The 26,256-nt window shown below is 49.0% G+C and overlaps 1 protein-coding gene across 1 annotated transcript in view; it reads left to right on the forward strand.

The window, feature by feature from the left end:
• The first annotated feature begins 17,992 nt into the window (after positions 1 to 17,992).
• Positions 17,993 to 26,256, forward strand: part of LOC144114220 (F-box only protein 31-like) — a 53,355-nt gene continuing 45,091 nt past the window's right edge. Inside the window, exons 1-2 of the mRNA XM_077647819.1 lie at positions 17,993 to 18,149; positions 22,510 to 22,569. Coding sequence (XP_077503945.1) covers positions 18,008 to 18,149; positions 22,510 to 22,569 — 202 coding nt within the window. The 5' untranslated portion in view covers positions 17,993 to 18,007. The remainder of the gene's footprint in view (positions 18,150 to 22,509; positions 22,570 to 26,256) is intronic.

Consider the following 26,256-nt stretch of genomic DNA (forward strand, 5'->3'; position numbering starts at 1 on the left):
CCACGTTCCGTTCATGCGCCACAGGGGATCGAGTCAGACGCTTCCCATTAGCAGCGACTACAGAACCGGCCCGAGCTCCCGCTGACACTTTGTGCCCCCTTCCTCTACCGCTTTTCTCTATCCAGAGGCTGACATCGGGCTTTCCATTCTTGTTGGCGCGCTTCTAGAGCCGAACTCTACTGACCAATAGAAAGCGGCACTCAAATTTAAACGAAATATTTCGATACGCCTTGCACGTTGGGATTAAATCGGACAAAACTTGGCAGTCTATATTGTCTTCGACAGTGTCTCTCAGAGACATGCGCGCCCTCTACTGCCGCCGCTATCTCAGCCTCGGGACACGACAGCTCTTTTGCTGCCACCGCTGCTCGGCATCAGCTGTCTACCACCACGTGCTGTTGACTGCGGAGCAGGGACTTTCCCTGGATTCGCATCCGCGGTCATTCGTCGCTGCCGGTCGCCGCCGCCTGGGGGAGCTAGCTGCCTGCAGCGTGCGTTCTCACGCCGGTGGTCAAAGCAGCCTTGTGAGCCACTTTCACCGAATTCCCGCTCACGAACGCGAATAGGGTTCCCGCTGCAAGAGGCCTACTGAGCAAGCGAGTCGGCGATGCCGCAACTTGCTCGACAAATCAAAAGCTTCGATGCGTGTGAACAATTAGCGTTCGACGGCACAACTGCGCACGAGGACTCATGGACGAGGTCGTTCTCTAGCGACTTTCTTCCGTTTTACAAAGGTCACTTGCTAGCTGACGCGTTAAATTATTGTCAGCAGGTGCTTCGCACTGGCCACTCTCGGATGAACATAACCGCGCACCCCTAGTTCACAGAACACGGCAATACAAACGGATGGGTTGGTTTGATTAATTTCAATATGGCGCCAGGGCAGCTTTGGCCACAGCGCACCACGGTACAAGGTGTTTTTTGTGTACATAGTGAGGGATGATGGACCCATTCTTCAAGCATTTTCACCCCTTGCGTCAGACTTCTATGGTACATTGTAACTACAAAAATAAAGGTGGGAGAAAGCCCGTGCCTAACACAGGGTCACAGTCGGCGTCAATCAACTGAATACAAACAGGGGCCAAACAGGGGGGATAGGGTACTGGGAAGAGAAGCCCAGCAGCAAGCACAAGGCGAAAGCTTGTACCCATTTAAAAACCGGTGGGCACGCGGCGGTACTGGGGATCCACCTCGTGTGCTCCTGGGAGCACAGGAGGCGGATGCTCAAAAATGGGTTGGTTTGGACGCAGAGGTTGAAGAACACCTCAAGGATAGCTCACCAAGCCTGCACGTAAATTTGAAGAAGCTGGCGCGAACGACGCAACTGCAGAATTATTTAGTTCCAACCGGGGCAGTCTCATGCGGCAGAGTCACACTGACCATATTCCCAATTTCTAGCGGACCCCCTGCGTTGTCCTTTACGACCCTTGAAAAAATCACCAACGAGATACGGCCGGCGCGTTTAACAAACACGCGTGTTCTGCTCCGGGTGAAACGGGACAGCGCACACTCGCAACGGAGCGGCCACGCGGTTTAGTTTATTTACTCCCGGGCGGGGACGCGACGGAAAAAGACTGCCAGCAGCGTAATCTGCATCGACGGAAGGCGGACACCCGAGCGCATGCAGTGACCCCGAGTGGCGCAAATGGGCGAAACCATTTACTCCCGTCCGCGCGGACGTCGAAACGAACTCGCGACGCCTATCAGCCCCAACAACGCAAAGCGCACACTTGTCAGCGCGCTCGGCGCGCGTAATTAATGGGCGCACAGCGGTTTACGCGGGCAATCGCAACCTTGGCTGCTTCCGGAGCCGCCGCTGCGCACACACGAAGCTACGAGCTGGCAACCCCCGGTCGGCTTTTGTTTTGCCGCGTCCGAGAGAAGGATAAAAAGCGAGGCGAAAAATTCTCGCCGACCTAATTACCTCAGCGCGCACGTAGGCCACGAAAGCTCGTGCGGCTGATTTTTCACCCTCCGCGTCCTCCAGAGCCGCCTGGTGCAGAGAAGCCCCGCCAGACGCCCCGAGTACGCGCGGCGCGAAAGGCGCGAAAATCTTGGATGAAAGCCGCTCGCGGCGACAATGCCTGACACTATTTCCCTCTCATCACTCGCTCGCCGCGTCCAGAGGCAAGACTGCGAGTCGGCTCTCGCACGGTGGCCGCGCTGCGTTGCAACGGCGTAGCGTCATCCAGACAGCCTGCGAAGACAATGCCGCTAATGCTACGCAGCGCTCGGCCTCCCCGAACAATCGCTGCGCGTTTTCTCACGCCAGTCTAGGAAACATCGCGTTGAAGTTCGCCGCAGCCGGGAAATTCGAAACTGCGAACCGTCAGCCGGCAGCTACCACGAGCAGCGAGTGCGATCGTGGAGACACCGCAGCTCCAGCCTTGTCTCTTCTGCGGGGGCACGACGACTGCGAGCATAGCGCTGCACGACTGAAGATCCGACGCCCAGCTGGACACGCCACTGCGATGAGTACCGCCGCTGGGGGGGAGCTGGAAAAAACTGGACGGACTACGCCGACGACAACGCCCCCACGCAGGGCGACAACTGAGCCGCACGCAGGCAACAAAGAGTTCTCAAAATTGTTGCACCAGCTCTGTCGGATGAAAAAGCCGTCGCTGTGACTCCCAATACGCGTACGCCAAGGTAATTAAATAAAATTTAATTACCATCTCCACGCCCATATTCGCTGCCACATTCTGCTCTCTAATAGCGGAGCGGCAGAGAACGGCCAAGCAAGCCTGATGAGAAGAACAAAACGACACAGGGACGAGAACGGAGAAAAAGACACAAACGTCTCGTTCTTGTTACCAAGAACGAACCAATTCAAATTTCCACCTTACCGAATCCTTATGAGTGACACGCCCCACTAGACGCCGCACTGCAATTAGTAATTTGTAGCTGGCCGCTACTTGGTAGCGCTATAATCGGGCACCGACCTCCAGTCTGAGTGGATTTGCACCCGGACACTCGCGTTGGCTGGCGACGAGTCGGGAGAAAGGCGTCGGCGGCAGCAGAAAGGATCCTTTCCCCTTGATGCGGGAAGAAAGGGGGTCCAGCCTCACCTCGCCGGCAAGCCAATTTTGGCGGGGTGGCCACAACGGCTCACAGCTGCACCAGCCGGATGGCGCCGGGGAAGACAAGGGCCACATCTTCCCTGGGCTGAGAACGGCGACGGTGGGGAGAGGATGACCTCTTAGGAGGTGGCGACCTTCTTAGAAATAGGGTTCAAAATTCACCCTGGTCAAGGCCCGGCTTCAGCGGAGTCTGCTTGACCTGGTAGATAATCACCGTCGCTGCCAGAGTGCTGCGTAACGGTGGCATCATCGCCATCGTCACCGGAAAAGCTGCGAAAACGTCACACCTCTTGCCGTGGGCGGCTCCCCAAATCATTTTGAGCGTAATCAAGAACAGAAATTCCTCGGCTAGGGATCTCGGACTTTTTTAAGCATCCGGGCTGCATGTGTTCCAGAGGCGTACTACTTCTCGTCTTTTCTCGCGTGCGGAACTTGACTGCTGTCAGTATGTGAAATAAACTGCACAGTCTCCTCCGGTACCCTCCGGCTCTCGCTACTCCCCCGTCTCCGGCCACGTCGTTCCTGTTCCGGACCCGCCTACGGACACGGGCCACGACAAGAGCCACATGCGGCAGAGTGGAGAGCTGGCCCAGAGCCCAAGCAGCGCAGGGCACTCTGCCCAGTGGCCGCCACAACTACGCTCCCTGCGTTGCCATCCGCACTGACGCCCTTCAAGCAGTGCGGTTGCTACGACGTGTTAGCCGCTGTCCAACGATATGTCAGGACATCCACCGGCTCGCGGCACGCATCCCGCAGCCAGTACGTAACTGAGTGGGTCCCACGGGATCTGCTGACCTATCAAAGGCAGGCAGATTTAGCGACCCGCCTCGGCTTCTTCATTTGGACAACTTTACCCTCCTTTCAGGAACTCCTCCGGCGCCGCACACGTGCTCTCATCCCTCCGTGTGCGGTAACCGTCCCCCGCGGTCTTACCCGTGCAGAGGAGGTTGCGCTTAGGAGGATCCGGGTCGGGGTTGCCCTCACACCAGCCGTCAGTCGGAAGTGGCCTCAGTACCGAGATTTGTTTCCTCGGCCAGGGTGTCCGATACGTAAACGCGATGACATTGAGGCCGACATTCATCACTTACTGTGGGGCTGCCCAGGTCTCAAGCCTAAAAGGATCCGGCACCTGATGGTAGCAGGTCTTTCGCCAAGCAACCCTTCTTCATACATTGCCTGGACGCAGGGACCGTACCATCGTTCTCTACTGGACCTCATAAAATCGGATAACCTTTTTCCATTATTTCAATCATTACTGCATCCTTCTTCAAACCTACGCCCATTGATGCCATGATGCAATAAATATCGTTTAAATAAAAAAAAGAACTGGGGGCTAAAAAACGAGGAGCCAGAGTGCAATTCTGGAGGCATACAATATAAAAAAAAAATCAGTTACATGTGTTAGCGACACGTCAGTGGGCCTGTTCAACGAAGAAACTAGGCTTTTAAGGTTTAAAAAGAAAGTTTAAAAATTTCACTTCTATGCCTGACCAGATGAATTTTCCTCGAATCCTTGACTACAGGTATTTAAGCTTTTTAGGGCACCCACAGAAAACTATCAAAAGCGGGGTATGGCGGGCGTCTTTGTTGTGTTCTATCGCTGAACGGTATAATGTGTGACCCGCTAAGCTCAGTCTCGTAAAGCCGGCCACTTCCCTCACTCCTCGCTGCTTGCCGCAGCCGAGTCCGTGCAACGATGCAATGTCATAATGACTTACTAGTAGTAGGCTGCAGAAATCAAGGTACCGTACGTGTTCGAATACGGGTCATTCATGAATGCTGTTCGGCCTCCTACGTTGTACAGCTCGCAAGAGAAAAAAAAATAACTCCCCGCCTCACTTTGGAATGAATGCACTGGCCACAGCTAGGCTAACGTGCTTTGACATGCTGTCTCTCGAAATGCGAGAGCGCATTCTGAGCGAGACTACTGCAAGAATGCATCCATGCCCGGCATCTCCCCGCAACCACTTCCTTGAACCGCGAAGCGTGAGGAGCCGGGAGCGCGCGGGAGTTTGCCCAACGCACCCTAGACTAGCTCGTCTAGTATAGAGGGTCTAGACTAGACTAGCTATACTCTTGAGGGCGTTGGTTTACCGCGTCTCTCCTCTCTTCGTAACCTTACCTTTGCAGAGCTAAGTGCAACCGAGCGGTGAGAGGTGCATGGATTCGCTTGGCAGTCACCGCCCCATCCCGTTGCTCATAACATCCTCCTCTCCGCAACGCTGCGCGAGAGCTCGTGCGACCGAAAGCTACCGTGCCGTTCCGCCGATGCGTGCTGTCGAGGCTTTCGATGACGACAGATTTCTGTTTAAAATACCGCTTACATGACCCGTCACTCGTTGGAACGGCAGCGTAAGTTGGGAGGAAAAAAGAACACCCACTGATTTTTGCGGCGCTTAGTTTCCTAACCAAGTTATTTGCCTGCTCACGCTCGAAAGGAGCACGCCTGGACAGAAGGGAAGCATTCCACGGGCACCTCACTGTCACCCACGCTACGCGGAGGGTGCGGGGGCCCCTCCTCTTCCGATGGCACGCCGCCACTGGTTCCAGCTGAACGCGCCGATGCAGTCGACGCAGACTCCGCAGACCACTCTTCTCGGGCGTCCGGCAAGTGACTGAAAAACAAGGTGCTGCTCCTGGCGGTCGGCAGCATATAAATCCATGCACACACACCGGCAGCCACGTCCTCTCTCCAAGACCCCAGGCCGGTCCAGCGAAACCGGTGTCGCATCGCATGTGCCGCAGAGACCACAACACCACCTCAAGTGTGGACGCCCTCGTCTCGCTGGGCGCACGACTTACGAGAAAGCGCACGAGTGTCACCACAGCGCCTCACTGATCGGCAAATAGGAAGATGCACTGTTAACACGCATGCACCACCACCGGTCAGAGCGGCGCCCAGCAGGCACGGAGAGCGCCGGCAGACGCTGTCCGTGCCTGGCACGTGCAGCAGCAAAACGCGCACCCATGCACCAACCAGGCATGCACTGGCAGGCACCCGCAGACAAAACCTGGGCAGCAGCTGGTGCGCCCGAGACGTGCGTCCAAGGAGTGCCACTCACCGTGTCTTCGACTGGAACTATAACTGGGGTAATCTACAGGCCAGGGTGTAACGAGCGGGGGGACATGAATCGAGTCCGGGCAGGATGGCGGGCGAGCAGGGCGGGGACACAGCGCCCCAAGGGGAAGAAAGACGCCGTTAATACACGCACCACACGGCTCTCTCTCTCTCCCCCTCTCGGCGCGCTTGCAGCGCACGGTGCCGCAGGGGAGAGAGCGACGTGCCCGTACAGCGCGCGCACGCACACAAACTAGCGGGATCAACAACACTCGAACCAGAACGCTCACGGTGTGCTCCGCGAAAAGGAAATCGAGAACGGCGGGCACTCGTCCCCCGACACAACATTCTATGGCGCGCAGCTCTCGCCGCACATGTAGTGTCCTGCAGCACCAAGTTTTACGGTTTTGATGCACTGTGGGCGCAGGCATCGAGCATGTACAAAAAAAAAAGTCACGCGGCCCCTTGATAGAACGGGCCACTTGATGCGCCGGCATTCAAGTGTGCCCCTATTGCTCAATATGAATGCCCGCACTGGCTGCTCTATTCTTCAACTTCTGTAGCTTCAGCCACGGCCTCCGAAGGGAAAGGATGGGGGAACATGACACGAAACAAGGAACGCGGGATTCGGGAATAAGCGGCTGTCGTCGACGAGCCATCCCCACCAGTGGGAAGGAGGGGACAAGCAAAGCGCTTCCCTGTAAGCATGCAATCTTTCAGTACTGTGCCCATCCTTCTGCTGTGTCCGCTTAAACATGAACGCCCGACCACCCTTGTAGCCTGGGTGCCACTGACGCTCAGTTCTAGTCACGAGTAAACAGTTTTTTTCCCCTTTTGTCCGGCAAGTATAATCAACGGCAGCGGAGCAGGCTTGCTTTTCTATTTCTTGTGCAATTAACTTCGTCGCAGCCCTGCTATGTTAGCGGCAGAGTTCAGATGTATCGACGGCACCCTGAACAGCAGAGAGGGTGCCCATCTGAGCGCCTCAAAACAACGCAGATTATGTTGTGCTCCACACAGTAAACGCATCATTTGGTAGCCCATGCCTTATCTAATTGGCACTACAGTCAGAATACAACTCAAGAGCGAAGCGGCAGCACCCCTAAAAAGAAGGCCCTCCAGCCAACGGCGACGACCGGCAGTGATGACGTGGCTAATGCCATTTCACAGTCACCTGCCAGAAACCTTTCATGTCACGCTTAGGAGACTAACCGCGACGACATGACTATACCGGCCGACGCCAATGGCCTCCTTTGAGGGGTGTTTGCGGCCCCTCTCTCGAGTTGTATTCCGAGTGTAGTGCGTTGCTTGTTGCTTACTTTCACAGACGCATATCGCAAGCGCCCGTGCAGTAACCTAAGCCGAGGTCACGAATACCGCCGCAGCCAACAGCTGCCACTGCTTGGTACGCTGCCCCATCAATGCGAAACTACCATGGGCAAAAAAAAAAAAAAAAACGCCGAAATGGGCTTTACACCCTCGGGAGATCAAGTGTGCAGCGAAGTGTAACGACGTCTGCCATGCCGCGCAATACAAGACGCGTACTAAAGCAGGGAACTGAACGGCTTCTCGAAGCGAAGCTATACGCACATGTGGTCTTCTAGGGCTCATACAGCGGCGGGCGCGCAATGCAGACTCAACGCTTGCTTACCGAGTTGCACGCGCGGCTGGGCGCATGTCCAAAGCGACCAACAAGCACGAAAACTCGCAAAGCAAGCCATTTTTCACCGTTGTTTGGAGAGATCGCCCGCAATTTAACAGCCCGGTTTTTTCGCTTGCCGCTAGCCGGTATCAGCTTGATCAGCGGAACGTGCTCCAATGCACCAGTACTTCGCTGACGCATGCTCAGGAATAGGTTTCACCACTGCGTGTTGGAATACAACAAATGAAAAGAAAAAAAACATGCGCACAGCTTTACCGCCTCTCAAACGGCAGCAAGGTCAGAAAACAGGTTGGACTGTTTTTTGAAGCTCCGCGACTATCTAATCCATATTCTTTTACTGCACATTTTCTTACCGGAACACGGCGATATATGCTGCCAGCACTAAAACGCGGGAATTAGCCGCCTTTTAGCGTTGGTAGCATGCCTCGCCGAGTTAAGTGCAGCCAAGCAGCCGAACTGCATTGAAGGGGCCGATAAATGAAGCAAAACGTGCAATGAGATTATGGTGGAAACGAATACACGTCGTCGTATCATATCAAAATTCAGCATTGTACGACCGGTAACGCGAGGATTTATAGTTTCAATTTGGCATCGAAAAGTGCATAAAACAAGTCTGAAGCGACGTTCCACGGTGAAACTTGGGCATTACTGGCGCATCCACCCACGTGATCACTCCTGTCCTCGGTAAAATATGATTTACATGAGGGTGAGTGCATGTTTTCTTCTTTTCAACCGTGTTCGTCCTATTTTATTCTGGTTCACGATATCTTCAACGCGCCCCTCTATTTTACGCTGAAAAGCGGTGCTACGGCTTCCAACTGCGCTGACTCCTCCTCGCCGATGAAGTGGTTTTGAGTTGTTACCAGAAGGCGCCATAGTGAAATAAATCTGTCGTTGACGAGACGTTCGTCAGCGTGACGTAACGGCTTTGCGTGCGGAAACGCAAGTGAACGCTACGGTTCACTAAAACTGTCTGAGTAGTGTCTCGCGCCTGACGTGATATTAGTTTCTGGTTCCTCGCTATTGCCGGCATGCAGTCGCTATAGAGCACGCTAGTCGCGGTATCCAGCCCCGAGATACATACAAACGAGCGCATCCAATGACGGGCACGTTACACAATAAGCCTTTCAGTTGCGCGAAAAATATTTGCGTCCTTAAAACAGTCGTCAGTTCCCTCCTGTAATGAAATGCAAGTAGCGTTCGAATATGTATTTCATGCTCAACGAATAATAACGGGCATAAATTCCGTGTGCTAGGAACGTCGTCGGGGCCAGGTATAAACGTCCAAAGCCTTGCAATGCCTCATATGGTAAAGGTCACCTCTCAGGAGAGCGCGGGCAACTATAGATAGCCCCCGACTGCATACCCACTGACAGGAAACGCTTGTGGCAATTCGTTTGCAAAGTGATACTAAGCTTATCCACAGCGCTCTTATCTTTCCGGCTTTGTGGACAATTGTGGCCTTCGCCTTCTTGACAACAGCCCCGCTCCCCTAGGTAACGTTTGAACTACGTTATCAACAATACAAACAATGCATCGCAACGCTAATTCTCTGACCGGCATATTTATTAAAAGATATAAAAACGTCGCGGTCGAAAACCAAACCACTGCCTCGCGATTTTTTTTTGCACTAAGCGTTGTTTAAACTGTATTATATTTTTTTCAGCCCGCCCTGGTTCAAGAAAGTGTCTGCAGTACTGTACGAACAGATTAAACGAATCAAGTTTACCCTGCACGCTATCGTGACGAAGCCACGGTCCGGTCCCAACCCCGATTCTGTATTCCAACAAGGGAGAGCGAAACTGAAGGCAGCGACGAGTGGGGCCGGAGGGGGAGGCACAGCGCTGCCGAGCTGCCAGTTCAAGGGCCCAACCGGCGAACAGTCCACCGCTCGGCGGCGTAAACAAAGACGAGGTCGGTAAACAAAGGGGCCAAAGACCGCAGCGACGGATGAGCTGAGCCCACTTCGTGTCTACGTAGCCGGGCAGCAGCAACCACGCGCGCAGTTGACGCATCCGTCGACGCCCGACACGCCGAGGTGTAGCGCTGCCCGTGCAGAACGCGCAGCGTCCCGCAGTCATTCACACCGGATAGGCATCTGAGGCAAATGAAACGCTCTTCTCCTCGTATACTTTTTTCGGCGCACAGGATAAAGGCTGGAGAAAATGCCATCCCCGCTGATCGTTTAGTTCCAATAATACTTCTTTTTAGCATACCGGAGACGTATACCGGTTTACCGAACCCTTCCTGCGCACGCGCAGTGGCGTGCGCAGTGGCAAGAGGGGTCCGGTGAACCGGTATACGTCACCGCTAGTACGTCTCCGGTATGCTACAAAAAAAGTCTAATACCCGCTGTTACGCTGCAACATGCAACGTGCTGTACCTCCGGAACAAATAATTCTGCACTCGGAGCAACTAGTTATTCCTTGTAGTGTATGAACACTACTTGAAGCAGGATTTAAGTAGTGATCAGGCCTTCCCGAAGTGGGGGACACCGAGTTAAAAGTAGGAGCACATTTTTAGATAACGCACTACTACACAAAATGACAAAGAACTTTAGGCAGTACAACTACTACACGAAATTATTTCTTTCCCGTTGCGCTCGGCAAAAAAAAAAAAAGTTTCCCATTAATTTTCACGAACAGGATGCTGTATAGGTGGTACGCACAGCCGCGCCGCGTCGGCCGCCATGATTGAGGTGCACGTAGCAGACGAACTCCTGCTCCGCAAGCGTGTTTTCTTCGCATTCAGACTGGGCAGCTGCGCTGGTTAGCGCAGCTGCCCAATCGAAGTGGCGTTCGTTTACGGCGTAGTTACGCGCGGCTATCGCACCAGCGACTACCGGCCGAATCTCCGATGCACGCGGATTCCAGAACGGCAGTCTGAATGCGAAGAAAACATGCTTGCGGAGCAGGAGTTCGTCTGCTACGTGCAGCTCAATCATGGCGGCCGTGCGCCACTGCATACCACTTATACTTGGAACGAAGCATTCCGAGTTATCAGAAATTAAAAGGAAACAGCCCGAGACTACGCAAACGAAGCGTCGACTTTGCACTGATGCATTTTAAGCATTAATAGCTCGAAAAGCATTTAGTCGGAAACTTCGCCATTGGAGAGGGTTAGCATAGCGGCGACGTATTAGCGCAGCCACATACCGGGCGCCTTCTGCGCACACACAGTAGTAGCAGGGGCGGAGCCACTGCGCGTGTGCAGCGGGCGTCCGGTAATCGGGTACAGACCTACACTAGTGCGCCTACGCTATGCTAAATGTACGTGACTGCGCAGTTGGAGCGTAAAGTGTGATGCAATCTAGGCTACCTGTCTGACCCCTCGCCTACTGACGACCACAACCAGCGCCCACCTGCCGCACGGGGAACCTCTGCAGGACCTCGGGAAGATGTCGGCATACGCCTAAGCTCGACGTCACGCACACTGCTCTGTTACGTCACAGCTGCGCTCGCTCTCGGTGACTACCGGTACCGTTCGAAGTTTGCGGTGACCAATGCTATCGCGGCGCGCTCGGACTACGGAGTTACGCCCCCACCTCCCTCCGATAGACAGACGGGATCGCTATCGTTGACGATGACGGTGAAATATTTTTCTTTTTAAATAGAGGGGGGCGGATGCATGGCCCGATTACAAATAAGTCAGGGGAGTTGAGAGCTACAGACAGATACAGCTCAAGAACGAGGCGGCAAATGGTCCTCAAAAGAGTCCCTCCAGCCAAAGCGTCGACCGATACCCCCCCCCCCCCCCCCCCCTCCTTGACGGATCCCATTGGACCTGCTGGCATGAAATTGCAGGCGGTGGCAGATGAACTCCAATAAGGTGGCAGTTTGGGCTTGTTGGTAGTGCATGAATGGGGAAATAGCCATGGCTTAAAAGGATAAACCGCGGCGTCATGAAAATCGGTCGACGCCGTTGGCTGGAGGGTCTCCTTTGAGGGGCAACTGCCGTTTCGTTCTTTAGTTTGGTAGTAGTCGAAAGCGTCGGTCTGGAGTAACGCAGGAAACTAAGATGGAGGCAGCGCGCGGTCTTTCCTTTACAACAGTGGGTCTGCCGCGACACGCAGACCATTACAATCTGGCGAAGGCAGCAGAAACGCTCAAACCTTTTTTCGGGAGCCGTTATAAAGTGCACCTGTAACAGGTGCCGCGTTTCCAAAAAAACGAATCCTTCGCGTACGCGTTTCTAGCGGCGAAATGAAAGCGCACTTGGAACTTGCAAACAACCCGGGCCGCTTTGGACGGCTAAGCGCGGATCGAGACGGCACCACGGAACGACCAGCACCATTCGCCACCGAGCGCTCGTAACACTGATTAGAGGGATTTAAAAAATAAAAAAAAAAACTGCGATGGCAACAATTTTTTTTTTCGAAGCCGACAACAACAGTATGTCCTTGCCGTGGCCGAACTCTCGATTGCAAATTCCGTCGCTATAAATGAAACAGCTGCCACGAGAACAAGACGGGATGGCGCGGCCGTCAGCTGCAGCCAGTCGCGCGAGACCAGCGCGTGGCGGCGCAACCGGGCCCCAGATTGCGCCCTGGCTGGGCAGTGCCCGGGTCTAATGTATGGGACGAAATTACTGCGCAAACAGAGCGTGGCCGCGAGCGGGCACGGACGACCGAGCGGGCGCCCACGCGCCACAACCGGTGCGAGGCTCGAGAGAAGAGCGGATGGCTCGCTGCCAGAGAGGAACGCGACCAGAGCCGATCGGCGCCCTTTCTTCGCGGGCAAGGCGCGCCCGCTTCCTCCCAGCATGCCCACCCAGAGACGAACTTCGCAGGGCGCCTCGAAACCTGGTCAAGCAGCGAACGGAGACCTTTCTTGCAACAAACAGGGATGAATCGAGCCCTTCCACGAAGACGCGGCATCGGGAGCGCAGTGACTCACTTCATACGCGAAAAGTGACAGCTCAGACCGCACCTGACATCTCGCATGCACGCAGTCTGGGCGTTTCCTCCACCGAAGAAGTGACGCAAGCCTTGCGCGCAGCCTTCGGACATGTCTCAATGCGTAAGGTCACTCGATCTAAGTGTCGCAAATAAGAGTGCATGCACTCCCGAAGCATCGGCTAGAGCGTGCACGAACGGCACAGCCCGCGACATCTCTCAAAACAAGACACGCGAGACACGGACTGTGCACAACGACACGGGGTTTAAACGCTCGTAAAAAACGCGGTGTGTGGGGGGGTGGCTGGAGGCGGCGGAAGGTGTTCTGCACGGCCGTTGCAGACAATCGCCAAACGGGCCGTCAAGTCGCTTAGCGTGCGGCCGCTCAAAGCACGCCGCTTTGCAGGCTTGGTTCAATGCGCTGAAGAGCAACCTACTCAAGAGCAACGGCCCCGCTGGCCGCGGAGTACGCTACTATCGCTCTTTCCTGATTGCCACTCATGCAGGTTCACGCTTATCAGTTCCTCGTTCATCCAAAGGCTCGCAGATGGCCAATACGACCGTCCGTTGCCACTTTTTGACACCAGCAATGCGATGGAGAGGTTTGAGAGGATTCCAGAAGTAAGGCCACAGCTACAGATGCTAAAAGGTAGCAAGAAAAGCCATTTGTTTCTTTCAGAGCTGAAATGCCAAAGTAAGAAGTGCAGAAGCGTTAAAACAAAACCGGTGCTGCAGCAGCAAGAGCAAATCATTTCTAGTCAGGTCGACAAAGGTTAGAAAAAACTTTAGGGGGACATTTAATATAATGTGAATTCTAAGTTCCTCTTTTCTTTGCAGGAACGCTATCTACATGAACCTAGAAATAGCATTTTAATTGGCCATCTAAGGAATAAAGACGTTGAGTCTCGCAAAAGCAAACAGTGCATGCATATATTTATTCTTATGGGCTTAATTTGCAGCTGTGTTGTCTGAGACAAACTGTTTATTCATGGAAACGCAAAAAACGAAATAAAAGCAAAAATGAATTTTTCCAGACAGCTCTTTAGAGCACCTTAAGCTCCGCCTTAAGGGTATGAAGCGACAGTATTAACGGTTATTTGCTACTTTCTTAATACCTCTTTCTTATTACACACACTCATCAGCATACTTAAATAGGCATACTAGACTACACGATACACCACAAGACACACATGTGCTCTTTTTAACCTGAACAGTTGAGTTATGCTATGACCTCGCAATCACAATTTCATTCAAGTTTTATTCATTTCCTTTCGACAGCTCAATGTGCAACGTCACAACCTTTTCAACGAATTGGGATTTTCTCGACACCCCAACCCTATGTCAACGACAACAACTACAGCAGTTTCTCAGCTGAAAGGGAGCTTAACGCTTAAAAACTACAGCGAGTATTGCCAAAAGTGCCTTGAATTTGCTTCATATTGACAACAGGCTCCAAATGGCCACATTGATAAGGCAAATGCTTACTGCAGGTATTTAACCTGTCCTCTACACAGTTTGCCTCAAAACAACTTTTTTGTGCATGTGGAAGGTGCTAAAGCAAAGCAGCAAGCTGTGTGCAAAAAACACTGCACACATCTGGCATACACACACCTGCATACTTTCGAATGGGGTAAGTTACTGCAGTCTGACACTGTGGCGCTACCTAGCTGCACTTCCAAGATGCCAGGTGCTAGTGTGCACGCACAGCACCACCAGCCATCTTGTAACAACGTGACCCCTACGAACTGTGCTGCAAAAAGCAGTTATAACAAAATGGACTCAATCCGTGAAACTAACGATCCATAACAGACAAAATCGCTATGCACATGATGTAACATCACCATAGGATGTACATTTTTCAATGTTTGTCAACCAGTAGAAAGGAGGACAATGCCAGATCTCATACCTGAGACAAAAAAAAAAAATCAAGCCAAGTCAAAGGGGTGAAAACACAAAGCTTTTTCATGTTGGTGTTTTTGCCTTGAAGTATACCTACAAGCACAGTAACCATGGAAGCTAGAGCACAGTGTGGCTAATTACAAGCAATCAGTTACAATTTCGGTCAGTGCAAGTGTGTGGCTCCTGTGTGACATCCAATTCAATCCACTCTAGCTTTGGCGATCATGCAAGTTGGGAAATCAACATGGGAAAAAGTTCATCTGCTCGATCCTCCACCACATTTCTTTTTTAAAATTTAATTTTAAATAAAAAGAAAGCAGCCTGTCAGGTCATGATGCGCATTAGTTGTTTGTCTGACAATTTGACAGACAATTTTTATTCCGCTCAGGTTAAATGTCAGCTTAGGAAAAAAAGGCAAAGATGCTCTCTCGTCAACACTGAAAATCATTAAATGAAACTCTATTCAATGCTCGTGATTAAAGCTTGCAGTGTGGCATCCCAACACGCTGAGAAAACAGATGGTGTCTCTAGTTGGCCTTTTAAGCGTCATCACTGTGCAATGACACCAGATATCTATATTCTCAAGCCCTCCATCCATTCCGGTATGCCTCATAGCCAACAATGTTGCACATAAAAATCCATTAACCATAAACAAAAATAAAGCACAATTCTCATCATCCCCAGCAGGGTAACATGGGAGTTACAGAATTCAACCAAGAAAACTTTATTACAAGACAACATAATTCTGTTTTAAAGCACTTTCCCAACAATTAGTTCTACCTGCATTTAAGACTTGTCTGCACTTAAGCTTGACAAACTTATTTTCGTTTACATAAGACGTATGTGCAATATCATTTTTTAACAACGCCAGTGCTGCAAGTTGAAAAAAAATGATGCTACCATTTCCTCATAAAAGCAGAAAAGAGTATCACTGCATCAATATCGCACTGAAGGCTAAACTAAAAAGACAATGAGTAGTAAGCACAACACATGGCGATATTATAATGCACAGCCCCGCCTCAAAAGAAGTGGAAATAGCTAGCAGCATTTTTCGCGATGCTGCCTGCTATTCCCTAGCAAAAACGACAACCAGTGTCAGTCATGCCAGCGCGAACTGCAGTGAACAAGCGCAGAAAACAATTCAGCGCGTCGCCCAAACCAGCGCGACAGGAAGTATATAGATTAATGCACAGCGAGCTCTGGTTTTCGGTCCCCTCACGCCATAGACACGACAGAGCAGAGGATATGATGTCACAGCGTAGCTGCTGTGATTTCGTCCCCAATTCGCCCACAAGCGCAGCTCGCCGCGCGATCACGGCTACCAGCTCCCTCAGAACGCATGCTCCCATCCTCATTACTATCGTTCAGAGGACAAGGGTGCGTGAATCATGGTCGAGCGGTCGGTGTGCAACCGACGCTCGTCGCCATGGCAACCAGGCTGCCACTGGTGTTTTCCCCGGCCTCGGTCGGCAGAGAGCACGCGCCGAGTCACCTATGTCGGTAGAGCCTCGCCCCTAACAGTATCCGCTGGCGCGGTCTTTCCTCGACTCCGTCAACAATACGACATCGGCGCCTTCTTTTGGTGCCCATCCGGTCGCAGCCGACGTCCGGTACCCAGACTTGCTTCGCCGGCAACGTGGCGATAAGGATCCTTCCGCCTCTACGAGATCCCTTCCAGCGGCCCCAACTGTGTTCCCATTATTTACCGCTTTTTTTTTCCTGATTAGCACGACTAGCACAGTCACACACAAAGAAAACCACAATCTCCTGGTTTCCACCTCCCTGTACAAACTCAACTTCGCTAGCCGACCACACCAATATACTGACAGAATAATATTAATAATAATAATAAAAAGCACTGGCCCATGAGAGCCCAAGTCGGCGAGGCACGGCTGAATTAAAGGCGGGAAGTTCTATTTCTTCTGCATGCTACCAGTCCTTGTGAGCTGTGGTTACGACGGAGCACTGCACCGCGCAGCGCGACAAGCTCAGTAAGCGCCTCCACTAACGTTCACAGCACCGGTCTGCTGGCTGTAGTACACTGCTCCGAGAAGCCAGAACAACAGAGGCAGGACGCATCAGAATGCAATTTTCACCTAATCGTCTGATCATTCAAACATTTCTAGCACAAAAGAAATAAATGCGAAAGTGAACACATGAAATAAAAAAAAGAGCGCGACTGTAATACAGGGCAACGGCGGCGCAGTCTTCAGTGGAAAAGCCCGGATTTCAAACAATAGCCGGGGTCTTGCAGCTTGCTCGGCCATACAGAAGGGCTTCGCCCAGACAAGAAGCCGCTGGAAAACGTCTCAAGTGCATCGCACCTGCACAATGCGCTTACTTTCTCGCAACCACCGGCGCGGCCCCTGAATGAGAAGCTTCAAAGTGTGCGCACTTCGTCCTACTCCGACTTGATAAAGAAACTAAGCCTAATCTCGCTCTAGGATGCATCTTTCAAATCGCGCAATATCTAGACAGTGGCTGCGATGAAAAGTGTGAGGCAAGAAGTATGCTATGCATTTATATTACCACTGCTGTGAAGTACAGGGCTGAAAAAAATAAATGCTCACCTGTTTTTTGCATGTTGAGGGAAGATACCCAGCCACCACCTTCAATCACACACGCATGCGTACCGAAACCGCCGGAACACACAAACGCAGCAACCGACAGTAATCTCAAACCCATGCCCTTAGCAACGAGCTGTTTACGCAGTTGCTATGAGCATCGCTATTATGTGGAATATGGACTGGGCGGACGGGGCGAATAATCGGATCCAAATCATAAAACACAGCCGTCATATTCCTTGCAAACACTTCTTCAATATCTACTATTCACAAACGCGATGAACGTAGTGAAAAAATTGCTAGCGATGGCGAAAGCGTGTCTTCGTTTCACGATGTCAGCTAATTTCTGTCATGAGCATTTCGTGCGATTACTATTGATGTTATTGGTTTGCTTTTCACACTTAGTTTCGTGGATGTTCCTGCCTATTTGTTTCCGAACGAAGCAGCAAACACAAACTGAGCGGCGTCTGGTCTGAGCCTCAACCAAGTAATTAAACGTCAAAGAAGGCTTGTCGAGGTGTCCGTGTTTTCTTAAGACTACCACAGCCTAAAAAACTTAACAGGCTCTCGTCTTCTTTTTAAAATTTTAAACGCCATAAAAGTTCCCGAAGCACAAGCATAGTCTCGAACTCTACGCACTCTGTGAACCTGTATCATCAAATGCTCGAAAATAAACTATTTTGTTCGGATTTACACGCTATGTTAGTGATGATTTATCGCTATAAAACGAGAATTTTGAATTGTGTATTGTTATTAAGACAAATAGCCAGTTTGTTGTTCACAAAACCGTAACCTGATGCCTCTGCACTTGCTGAAAAACGCAGTGTTAGTGCTATCAATGAATTCATCATGGAGGCCTTTCCGCCTGAGGTCCTAGCAAAGATCTTCAGTTATTTGAGTGGCAAAGACATTGCGGGCGTCGCCGAAGTATGTCGTTCCTTTTACGAAGCGAGTCGCATAGAAAACGTCTGGCGAGCACGATGTGCGCAAGGTGAGTTTCCCGGTAACTACTTGCGCGCGTTGGCTTCCAAACGTCATGGAGCTGTCGGGTTTCGCAGACCACCTTGTCCGTTGGAGAGCTACATTGTTACCGAAACTATGTCTATCCTTTCGAATAACCGCCACGTTTTTGTGTGAAAATCTTGTTGTAAATAGTTCTAAATGCTTTCGACACCTGACATTAAGAAAAAAATGTTTGGGGGATGGTTTTCTCGACGTTGACTCATGTGTGCGATAAGCGCGGGTTTCTGCCGCGCAAAATGTCATGCCGAGGTGACCTGCAGTGCGCGCTTGCATTTCATTGCTCTTTCATGTGCTAGAAATGTTTGCGTGTTTTCGCGAAATGCTGTGCACACTTACCGTTCATGTGGCCCGGGCAAACCGCACTGTTTGGTTTTGTAATGTGCACTTGTTGCTTTGTTTTCAGGTGGTATTGTGGTAAATGGGTGCATTACTGTTGCATTTTTTTAGCTGTACGAGCAGAATAATCAGCATTATTCTGTCTACCATGCGCGCGCGCTCATTGAGAGAGAGATGCTGTGTTTATTTTGTAACGTGCTTAGTTCCCGATAGGAAATAAAGCAAAGAAGAATAGAAACTTGAGGCCCACTTTCTCGAAATTTTTAAATGCATCTATAAAGGGATGCAGACAAAAAAAAAATGTTTTGGTTAGTTTACAGTTTCATAGGTATATGGTAGAGTGAGAAAGTCCGAAGTTAAACGAAATGGTTTATTGTAATTTAATCAAAGGTTTGGCTTAGAATTACTGCAGCAGAAGGGCAGAAAAGGCTCCACAGAGCATGACATGCTGTGGATGAGTGATCACACAGGCTCGCAGAGCAGTTGTAATACACTGTTAGAAGACACGTCACCTGCAGCACCAAAGTGTACGTTCCTGTGCACCAGAGTGAACCAAGAACAAGCTTAGAACTGCACAAGAATGCTGGCTATGGATAACGCAGATCCACTATGCCGCCTCTGCATTGATCTTGCACTTTTGAGGTATCATTGAAAAAAACAAAACTTCTTTCAATTGCTCAGGTAGCAGCGAGTAACGCTTTACGAATGTGGGCAACCATTCCTAAAGAATTTGAGCTAGCCTTCATTTGTGTCGAGATATCAAAAAATGAGTGATTGCATGCAGTTTCTATGGTGTTGTAAAATGCATCAGGTACCTGAGAAAGCACCCAAGGGCGCCTCTTTGGTGATGAGTGTGTCACTGCACTTCTACAGTTCCAATATGTGGTGCATTGTGTCGGTTGTCGTAATTGCAGATGGCTGGCTTAGAGCTTCCTCTGGTCGACCAATACAACATTCCAACTTATTTTTCTCTTGCGGCTTCTAACGTGGGGGGTCGATCAATAAGACATATCGACCAATATGTGGGTAAATACGGTAATTTAGAGCTATTTACTGTGGTGTATCTCGTAGCCCTCAATTTCGTCATGTAGTAGTAAATTAATTACTTGATCAGATTTCTGGATCCTGATGGACTTGTCAGTTAAAAATAGGACAGTGCATTCAGCCTCATGTCCTTGTAACCTTCTTGATGAGCATACCCAATCGGGCACAGTTAAATGTACCAAACATGTACCAGAGGTATCTAGAATCACCTCTTAAAAATGGCTTCGATCAACTTTGTATAGAAAAGAAGACATTAAAAATTTTATGCGACAAGATGTTCGACTTCGTTTTGTAGTTGCAACTTTCAGCGAGGAACATGGCACTCGTGAATGCCTTTTTTCTTTTTAATTGAGAGCACCTGTATGCTGTCATTGACACTTCTGTGCCTGTGGGACTCCTCAGTGGGCTTATGAACACTGCCATGGCATTCATGCTGTTGCTACAGTTCACGCCTCTTGCTGCCATATTGCTTGCTATCATTGCTACAAACAGATAGGAAGAAAGAGGCATGACAGCTAACATCATGTACTATGGCTGGTGCATGATGAAACTAAAAAAATTTGGTGACTGGTATCAGAAGAGGCCAAGGCTGTAATTGCCTTCTAAAACAGGAACTCAAGCCTCAGAATGTTGTGCCTCCGCACGATCCAGTGACTTTCAGTTGTTAAGCAGGAGCTGTCAGTACAACAGGCGCTGTAGCATTATATGTGTTGAAAGTCTCAAAGCAATGTCTTCACGTCAGCAGTGTGCACTTTGTGCTACTGCACATAGCAGCATGTTTTCAAAGCTCAATGTGATTAGTGCACTTCCTACAGATGTCTCATCACATCTGAGAATCATCACAGTAATGTTGGTTTTTATAGGTCCCAAAATACCTAGGCAATTTGTTTTGGTAGTTTTAAAATAAAATATGTTTTGGGCATCTTGCTACATTTGTGCTTACAGGAAATGATATCTGTACATCCATGATCTTTCTCGTATGCTTGCTTCAGCCACAAAATTTGGTGTTGGTATCCCTTTGTCTCCTTGCTGCATGTGCTACTAGGGACAAAAGCAACTGACCACCCCAAACTCTAAGTTCCGAAACATGCCGAACTGCGTGCAGCTTCCACCTGAAAATGCACTCCTGGTGTCGAGACCAGCATACTAACTTGGAGGGTGAGGGTAGGGGGAGGGGGGTCAGTTACTTTTGTCCCCGATAGTATAGTGAAATAGTATTGAGCGGTCTATAGTTCGGCTGATGAACAGCTGATGAAGAATATGATAGTTCCGATAATGGTGTGGTAGGGTTTACATTAGCAGTTATACCTGTAGAACTGTGGATTGTTGGGTCAGTTGGCAACACATTATGAAAACAGTTTAGCTCAAACACATGGAAGAAGAGAAGGGAAACAGCAAGAGTACTAGCTTGCAACTGGACATTTATTCAGGCCCCCCGCTCATGCTCAGAGGTATATATGCACATCCTTTCCCATCAAAGAACAGAGCAGAGACAACTACAACAAAGCAAATTCTATAATTATCAAGCTTGCCATTGGAACTTATCAAAGCAAAAAACTGTTGAAAGAGATAGGTGCAGAGTTGACAACAAAAAACTAGTGTAAACACTAGCAACGCTTTTGATTTCAAGCTATCTTGGATTGATGAATTTGAATTATTTTTTTAACAAATGCAGTGATGCGACACTGATGCACATGTCTAGACTACACTGCTTGTTTGAGCCACCTCTGGAGTTTCTGTACTTTGATCTCTAGTGGTTCAAATTTTTGTTCAGTACAGTCGTGCCTCATTAATATGGGCACTTTGGTTCCCGAGCAAAACTGTCCATAAAGAAAGTCATCTGCAATAATGAAACGGGAAGAAAAAAGGAAAGAGACATAAGAAAAAAAAAAGCATTGTTATTCATGATTAAGGTCTGCTTTTGTGCATAGTGGTGGGCAGTGAAAGCAAAGCGGGATGATTTAGGAAGCTCCATGTGAATTATGCTGCTCGTCATTTTGCCGTAAAATAATGTGGTGCAGTATGTAGGTCCTAGTAGGTCCACAAGGCATGTGATGACATCTCAAGAGTGATGATGCATCTCTTACTACAACTGTTCACATCATGCGAACCGGTAGTGCATATCCATACCCACTCAGTTGATAGCTGCTAAATTTGTCTTTCAATGTCTCCGAAGCTGCTGAGAGAATTTCTTTCAAAGCTGTTCATGAAATATGGCAAATGGAAAGGTGCATCGACTGTGCATATCACCACTGTGCATTGCCACTGTAATGCATGAAACCCCTAAACAAGAAGAGGCCATCACTAAGGCATTTCCAGTTTTGCACTGCCTTCAACTGGTGCTCTGTACTCAAAACATGGGAAAGGAGCCATTTGGTTGGGATAGACGAGCTTTTATTCTATCGCTGTCCACATTAACGCAGCAAGAATACACGGGCCCCAATGAGTTCTGTGCATTTTCACACTGTCCATTGTCCGGAGAGCGAGCTTTCATATTAACGTGGTGAAAATACATTGGGAAAGGTTGTTCCCTTGAAAAATTGTACATAATTCCAGTCGCCCATATTAACGGGGCAAGACTGTACTTTGTTAAGGTGGTCTCATTTTGTTGTTTTGCAGCATCAGTTTCATTGCTTGTTACTGAAAGATAATTTAGAAGTAGCACTCTCAAGAAAACCTTGCAGAGAGCACTGTGTAATGCTTTAAAGGCATTTTGATCATATTGAAACAATAATACTTGAATCTCAAGGTAGTCTGGTCATTGCTCTTATTGACTTGTGAGATGTTCTTGTTATTCATGTTGGAGGGATATGTGGAAGGATTCAGGTTTTAAATGTGTGGTGTTCATTGAGCTTGTCCTTGTTATGGGCAGAACATTTAAAAATCTTTCATTTTGCTTGAGGTAACTACTTTAATTTTTGTTGTACCCTTTTCTCATTTCACTCTAGAATTTGCTGTGAAAGTTAAACATGGTGGCAATTTGATCTTCAAAGATGTCTACACAAAGCGTAAGTTGCCAGTATTTGCAATTTTTCTCAGTTTTTGTGGGATGTCGCAAGTCATTCGTACCATTAAAACTCTAGAATGTAAAAACATGAAGTTTGGTTTCATGGCTGTAACCTGCATGTTCTTTGATTTGCAGTGAGATAGGCTTTGTGGCACTTGTTGAAATGCAGCTGACCTGTGTGGGGTAATATGCATGAGCATGCGTCATGCCTAAATGTGTACTTTTGCTGGGGATTTTGCCATATATGTTGCATGCTAATGCACTTCCTTGGAACATTTGGTACCGCATAGCATTGTCTCTTTTTTTCTCTGACAGTCTATCATAGTGCATGTACAGTACTTATAAAGAATGCTTGTTTTTGCTTGTAAGCAGCTTTCTTTGTGCTTGCTCAAACCCAGGCTGAACATTGGCAACTGAGCTAAGCCACAACTGCCACCATCGCACCTCAAAGGACAACACTGAATGGGTAGTGAACAGCAACTGACAACTAGGTTTTGTTTTGTGTGGAAACATCAGGCTCCAATCAGCAACACAGCTGAAGTCCATGTGGGGACAGCACTCACAAGAAATTACTTTAGTCTTTTTAGGTGCCCTGCTTACTACTCGCTCAGGATGAGAATGAACATTAACTGCAGAGCTAAGTGTCTACAGCGGTTATCTTGCCATGAAGATATCCTCAAATGGTAGTTAGGTGGCAAGCAGCAGCTAGGTTTTGCTTGGCATAAGAAAGAAATCTGGGAGTTGATCCAGACATAGTTGCTATGTAGTAATATTTGATGTTAACACTGGCACAGCATCTGCTTTCTGTTTGTAGGCAGAGCTGAGTGGCTTCTATTTTACGTTGGCATTGTTTGCAACACTTCACTGGCCTGTGCTTTGCTGGCCTGTTAAAATAGATAGTAATCCATCTATCTTTCCAAATGTCTGGTATACACAACTTATTTCATGTGGCAGAGGCTCTTGCATGATTAAACAATGTTCAGAAGCATGGCGTAGTGTGACACTGATTCCTAAACATGTTGCTCTGAAAGGGCGACCAGGTATTATTCCCGGAGAAAGCACAGTGACAGAATGGCTGCCAGTTATGTAGCCATGAAAATGGTGTATTGAAAGATTCTGTACTAACATGTATGTCATGACTGGCATTGTTAGTGTTATGTGAATTAAATTATATGCTGGTCTATTCTTGTAAAAACTGGAAAATACTCATGAAAAGGGAAACATAAATGTGTGCTCTTTCAGAAAGGCTGGGCGGGACTTAAAGGTGCACTAAAGAGGAATCTTAAAATGTCTTTTTACTGCGGGAACTCGATCTACACTCTCCGAACATTCTTAGAAACTTGGAATTATTGTCCTGTGCGGCCGATTTCCCTATTAAATTGAATTAAACGTCCTGGCACCTGCCTTGTTCTGAACTCTCTTCCGAAAAGAGGAGGAGTCTGCCAACACGTTGTGGAGTTCCTTTCAGCCAGTCGCGTGGCAGCTTTGCTTTCACTTTTATTTAGTTTTTTAGGTTTCCGTAAATAAATAGTTTCAGTCACAGACTGTATAGCCACAAATTAGGCCCACAGAAATAAAAATACGCGTGGACTGTTTGCTTTCGCTGATCGCTACGTATCAGTTCGCCGATGGCAGTGAGGCAAGCCGCCACTCAGCTTGCTCAAAGGCACTCCACGTGTTGCCTTACTCCTCTTTTCGGACGTGAGTTAAAAAAGAAAGGCGGGAGCTGAGACATTTAATTCGGTTTAATAGGGAAATGGCCGCACAAGACAATAATTCGAAGTTTCTAAGATTGCTTGGAGCGGGCAGAACGATGTCTCCCGGTAAAAAGACGAGCTCAGAACCCTGTTTAGTGCACCTTTAATGGATGCGTAAATGTGTTAGAAGTCATTAAAAAAACTGAACTCTGGGCAGGAACAGTTCCGCTTTAGTTTTGAGGTAGGTCTACAAGGGATGCATGGCTAAGCAAAAGATTGAACCAAAGTTGAAGGCGGAATATTTGTAATTTGGAACCTGACCTACACTAGGAAACTCTTCTGAATATTGAAGAAATAGCTTTATGTGGTTGAAAAGTGGGAAGGTGTTCGTGCAAGAACAGGAATGGACTAGCATGATGATGAAACAGATATGGCTGTGGTGATGATGCAACTAAATTTATGGAATTGTGTAACAGGAAGGATGTAGCTAGGTGAGGAATGTCTGTGTGGGCTACTATCACTGCGTAAACCATGTGTATGGAACAAGCACGAGCTCTAGTAATGACTATGTGAAAAACTGTTATGGTATGTTAGACCTGGAATACCTGAATCTCAGAAAATGGTTAGCACCGTCTTCTGAACAATAGCCTGCACTTCGAATTCTGTGGAACCTGATGGCAACTGGCGTTTCCACTGATATCTCCACTCCTGAGTCAGAACGGTAGAACTAGGCTTTGTCTTGTCACAAATAAAGTCACTAAGTCCTTTTTACAAAGGAAAAAAGTGCTGCAGAGATTGCTTCGACATCACTTATTTTCGTTTCTGCATATGGTGAGATCCACAAAGTTTGCTGTGAAAGATTTCTTTGGTGATGGTGTTTGTTGCTCTTTTCTTGGGTATTCCCACTGCTATAGCAATGTCGGTCTCAGCTGTGCGATTCTTTTTGTATAATGCACCAACGTGATTTTCCCATCTACAAGGGTAATCCAAAAAGTAAGGTCTCCAAAGCGCTGGGGCTGCAGGAAAACTCTTGGCCACACTGCTCTGTTCGCTGCTCGCTCCTCTCCCACACAAGGTATAGCTTGCCTGCTGGGCCGGCCAGTCTGGGCTTGGCAGCCATTTGTGCAATGGAGCTCCCGCTTGTCATTACCGCCAGGCGCAAAGTTTGTGCTCTTATTCGGTTTTTGAACGCAAGAGGCCTTCAACCTGTTGAAATTCATCACCAATTGATGAAAGTGTATGGAGACTCGTGCATGGACGTTAAAAACGTCTGCAAGTGGTGTAGGGAACTTACAGCTGGTCACCCTGAAATTCACAACGAAGAAAGAAGCGGACAACCTTTAGTTTCTGACGAGACAGCCGCGAAGGTTGAAGAAATGATGCAACAAGATCAAAGGATCTCTCTCGATGATCTCTGCATTTGGTTCCCAAGGTGTCTCGAAGTACCATACATAGAAAAATTGGAATATCGGAAAGTGTGCGCAAGATGGGTCCCGCGAATGCTCACACCAGACCACCAACGGCAATGCGTTGACTCTTCCAGCGAATTTCTGCAGCGCTATGGGGAAGGAGAGGACAACTTTTTGGATCCCATTTTTACTGGTGACGAAATCTGGGCATTCCACGTCTCACCTGAGACAAAACAGCATAACGTAAGTGGCGACGTTCCTCTTTGCCTAAGCCGCGAAAATTCAAGCGCACACAGTCTGCCAGCAGAGACACAGCAACTGTGTTTTGGGACTGCAAGGGCAAATCGTTGGCCAGCTTCATCGATTTTGGGACCACAATAAATGCTGACGGGTATTGTGAGACACTGAAACAACTCAGATGGGCGATTCAGAATCGGAGAAGAGGAATGTTGAGCAAGGGTGTGAGACTTCTTCATCACAATGCTCACCCCCACATTGCTCGTCAAACTTGCTCTCCTGCAGCAGTTTGGATGGGCAATCATGACCCACTCAGTTAATACCACTTGTTTCCAAAGATAAAAG

The sequence above is a fragment of the Amblyomma americanum genome, chromosome 1 (assembly GCF_052857255.1).
Source record: "Amblyomma americanum isolate KBUSLIRL-KWMA chromosome 1, ASM5285725v1, whole genome shotgun sequence".
Lineage (NCBI taxonomy): Eukaryota > Metazoa > Arthropoda > Arachnida > Ixodida > Ixodidae > Amblyomma > Amblyomma americanum.